General features: G+C 51.9%; 1 protein-coding gene across 1 annotated transcript in view; it reads right to left on the minus strand.

Moving 5' to 3' along the window:
- CTSH (cathepsin H) overlaps positions 1–3999 on the minus strand; it is a 38808-nt gene that overhangs the window by 26817 nt on the left and 7992 nt on the right. The window contains exon 2 of the mRNA XM_021715311.1: positions 241–357. Within this exon, the coding sequence (XP_021570986.1) occupies positions 241–357 (117 nt within the window). The remainder of the gene's footprint in view (positions 1–240; positions 358–3999) is intronic.

Below are 3999 nucleotides of genomic sequence, written 5' to 3' on the forward strand. Positions count from 1 at the left end.
GGGGTGCGGGTGCCGCGGGAAAGGTCGCAGCCTGGCCCACCCCCACCACCATCTCCCATCTTTCTCTCCTCGTTATCTGCATTGCCCTGGATGTCGCTTCTTCCTTGCACTGAACTTGCAGTTAGACTAACTAGGCAACCTCTTCTTGAGTTGTCCCCCCTCCCCTCCGCCTTTCTCCCTCCCCGTCTCCTCAACAGGCGTTTTAGTCTTTCTGCTGAGGAAGTCACTTTCGCAGCGGACCGGGCCATTCTGGTTTGCAGAGCTGAAGAAGATGATGTAAGGGGTCTGGGTGTGTGAGGTAAACTGCAACGCGCGTTTCCCACCGAAGAGACCTGCACTGCGGGCCGCCTCCAGCACCTAGTAGCGCCAGGTCGTTTGCTTACAACGTCACCCTGCAAAGTGGCATGCTGCTGTCCCCCATCTTACAGATAGGGAAACTGAGACCCCAGGAGCAGATGGTAACTTTCCTAACCCGTGTGCAGAGTTTGAACCCACCCTTGACCTACTACAGTGCTCATTTTGCTCTGAGTTCTCTCTTTAAATTGATTTCTTTCCTGCTCGATGTGGTGGGTCACGCTTGTAATCTCAGAGGCCAAGGCGGGAGGATTGATTGAGCCCAGGAGTTTGAGACCAGTCTGAGCTACACTGCCAGACTTCATCTCTTCAAAAAATAAAAACAAAAATAAGCCGGGAGTGATGGAGCCTGTAATCCCAGCTACTCAAGAGGCTGAGGCAGAAGGAATGATTGTCTGAGCTCTAGGAGGTCTATACTTCAGTGAGCCATGATGGTGCCATTGCACTCCATCCTGGGCGACAGGGATGCCAGCCTCAAAAAAAGAAAACCAAAAAAACCACAAAATTTATCTCTTTCTAAACCCCAAATGGAACCAGAGGTGAGACCTCTCAAGGCCACTTTCTCCTGAAGTTCCAGCCCAGATTCTCAGGTGAGCAGATTCTCTCCTGGGATTTGCGTAGAGGGTCTAGGTAAGGCTCAGCAATCTGCACTTAAAGAGCCCTGGACAAGCCGGGATCGGTGGCTCAGCCTGTAATCCCAGGACTTTGGGAGGCTGAGATGAGTGGATTGCCTGAGCCCGCGGGTTCGAGACCCACCTGGGCAGCGAGACTTCATCTCTACAATAAATCAAAAAATCAGCCGGGCGTGGTAGCGCGCGCCTGTAGTTCCGGCTACTTGGAAGGAGCCCAGCAGGTTGAGGCTGCGATGGAGCCCAGCAGGTCGAGGCTGCGATGGCTGGGAGCGGCCACTGCACTCCAGTCTGGGCGACAGAATGAGACTCCAACTCAAAAACAAAACAAAACAAAACAAAATAAAAAGAGCCCTGGACAGCATGGCATGCGCACACAAATCTGCCGGGAATCAGAGTAATCTCCAGCAGATGCATTTCCAGATAAGGCTGATCTTGTCAGTTTATCACTCCACCACTCTCTGGGTATGACCATCCCTCTGTGCTTTGAGACAAATGTCTCTCCTGTTTGGAGAGTGAGTTGCTGGCCTCAGGATCAGTGTGTCCTCCCTGCGCAGATGTCCGCCCCTTCAGGTACACCTGGAACGCCACACGCCTCTGCTCTTCCCAGCCACCTGGAGGGCATCAAGTCTGAAGTCCTGCAAACTAACCCCTGCACTGGGTCCCTGGTGACCCTCTGTGAATCATTCCAGCAGACCCAAAGCCGCTGGGGTAGTGAGATGTGGCAGTCACTGACTCGGTTGGTTGGAGACCAATGTTTGATCTAGTCCTACCACGGATTCACTGTATGACTTAAGTGGTTTGCCCCCCCCACCCCAGCCTTGGTTTACTCATCTGTAAAATGGAGTACATATTTCTGCTTTCCAGGGTGGTTAAATATAGTCATGTAGTTTAAATAAATAAATAGGTAAATAAATAAATAGGTAAAATGTTTGGCCCTGAGCATGGTAATAGTGACTTGCCCTAGTTATGAGCTTTTCTTTTTTGAGTTAGGGGTCTCACTGTCACCCATGATGGAGTGCAGTGGCATGATAACAGCTCTCCCGCAGCCTCCACCTCCTGACCTCAGGCAATCCTTCCTCAGCCTCCTGAGCAGCTGGAACTACAGGTGTGCACCACCATGCCCCAGCTTTTTATATTTAATTTTTAACGTTTTTTTTGTAGAGACAAAATCTCACTTTGTTGCCTAAGCTGGTCTTTTTTTTTTTTTTTTTTTGAGTTGGAGTCTCACTCTGTTGCCCAGGCTGGATTGCAGTGGCACACTCACGGCCACCGCAGCCTCGACCTGCTGGGATCAAGTGATTCTTCCTCCTCAGCCTTCCAAATAGCTGGAACTACAGGCATGTGCCACCACACAAGCCTAACTTTTTGTTTTATTCTAGAGATGAGGTCTCGCCAAGTCTCCTGGGCTTTTCTCAAACCCACGAGTTCAGGCAATCTTCTCACCTCGGCCTCCAAAGTGCTGGGATTATAGGCGGGAGCCCACCGCGCCTAGCCCTAGGCTGGTCTTGAACTCCTGGCCTCAAGCAATCCTTCTGCCTTGGCCTCCCAAAGTGTTGGGATTACAGGCGTGAGCCACTGTGCCCTGCCAAATACGGACTTTTTGAAGCTCCACCTTGTGCTTTCTGTCCTTTGCCCACACATGCTCTTTCATGGTGAGTTTGTCTGTCCCCCTGACTCTAGCTGGCCACTGCCTCTATGAAGATATCTTCTCTGTACCTCTACAGAGGTGAGGCTGAGGACTGGAGCTGGTGGCAGAGTCTTAGCTGGGCCAGGACTGGTGAGTAGAATAATCTTTTTCTTTTTTTTGAGTTGGAGTCTCACTCTGTCACCCAGACTGGAGTGCAGTGGCTGCTCCCGGCCACCGCAGCCTCGACCTGCTGGGCTCCGGCGATCCTTCTGCCTCAGCCTTTCCGATTAGCCAGAATTACAGGCACGCGCTACCACGCCCGGCTGATTTTTTGATTTATCGTAGAGATGAGGTCTTGCTGCCCAGGCGGGTCTCGAACCCGCGGGCTCAGGCAATCCACTCACTTCAGCCTCCCAAAGGCGCGGGATTACAGGCTGAGCCACAGAGCCCGGCTGAGCAGAATAATCTTAAAACTTTCTGTCCCCTGATGATTCAGTCCCAAGCACAGTCTAAGTAGTGCCATAATCAGGTGACTTTAGATAGGATTATCCTGGGTTATCCAAGGGTCCCAATCACTAAACCCTCAGAAGCAGAGGAAGGAGAAGGGTCAGAGAGATGAGATGAGGCAGAAAGTGAGGTCAGAGACAGTCAAAGGAGGGACGAGGCAGGTGGGGTCAGAGGTCTTTGACTCATGAGAAGGACTCTACCCAGCACTGCTGGCTCTGAAGGGGGCCACAAGCCAAGGACCACAGGCAACCGCTGGAGACTGAAACGAACTTGCTGACAGCCAGCAAGGAAACAAGGACCTCAGTCCTACCATGGCGTGGAACCGAGTTCTGCCAACAGCCTGAATGAGCTTGGAAGCGGACTCAATTCCACAGCCTCCAGAAAGTACTGCAACCTTCCTGACTCCTGGATTTCATCTGTGGGGTAAGACTTGGAGCACAGGAGCCAGCCAACTCCACATGGACCTACAGAACTTTCATGGGATACATTGCTGCTGTTCTAAGCCTCCAAGTTTATGGTCATTGTTACACAGCAAGAGGAAACCAACATATCAGGTGAAATGCCCAGGTTGGCAGGCGCCTCATGTGGTCAAAGGTCTGGTGCGCATAGAGGCTGGGAGGCCAAGGGCAGAGAGCAGGCCTATCTTATCCATGGTCAACGTCATTGCCTCTCAAAGAGATGTGTTGGACCCTGCTTCACGTGCTTCATGTAAATAAACTGTGACCGGGCTCGGTGGCTCAGCCTGTAATCCCATGCTTTGGGAAGCTGAGGTGAGTGAATTGCCTGAGCTCACGCGTTCGTGACCCACCTGGGCAACTTGGTGAGACTTCATCTCTACAATAAATCAAAAATTAGCCGGGTGTGGTAGCGCGCGCCTGT

The sequence above is a fragment of the Carlito syrichta genome, unplaced genomic scaffold, assembly GCF_000164805.1.
Source record: "Carlito syrichta isolate Samal-C Ts95f unplaced genomic scaffold, Tarsius_syrichta-2.0.1 Scaffold306981, whole genome shotgun sequence".
NCBI classification, from domain to species: domain Eukaryota; kingdom Metazoa; phylum Chordata; class Mammalia; order Primates; family Tarsiidae; genus Carlito; species Carlito syrichta.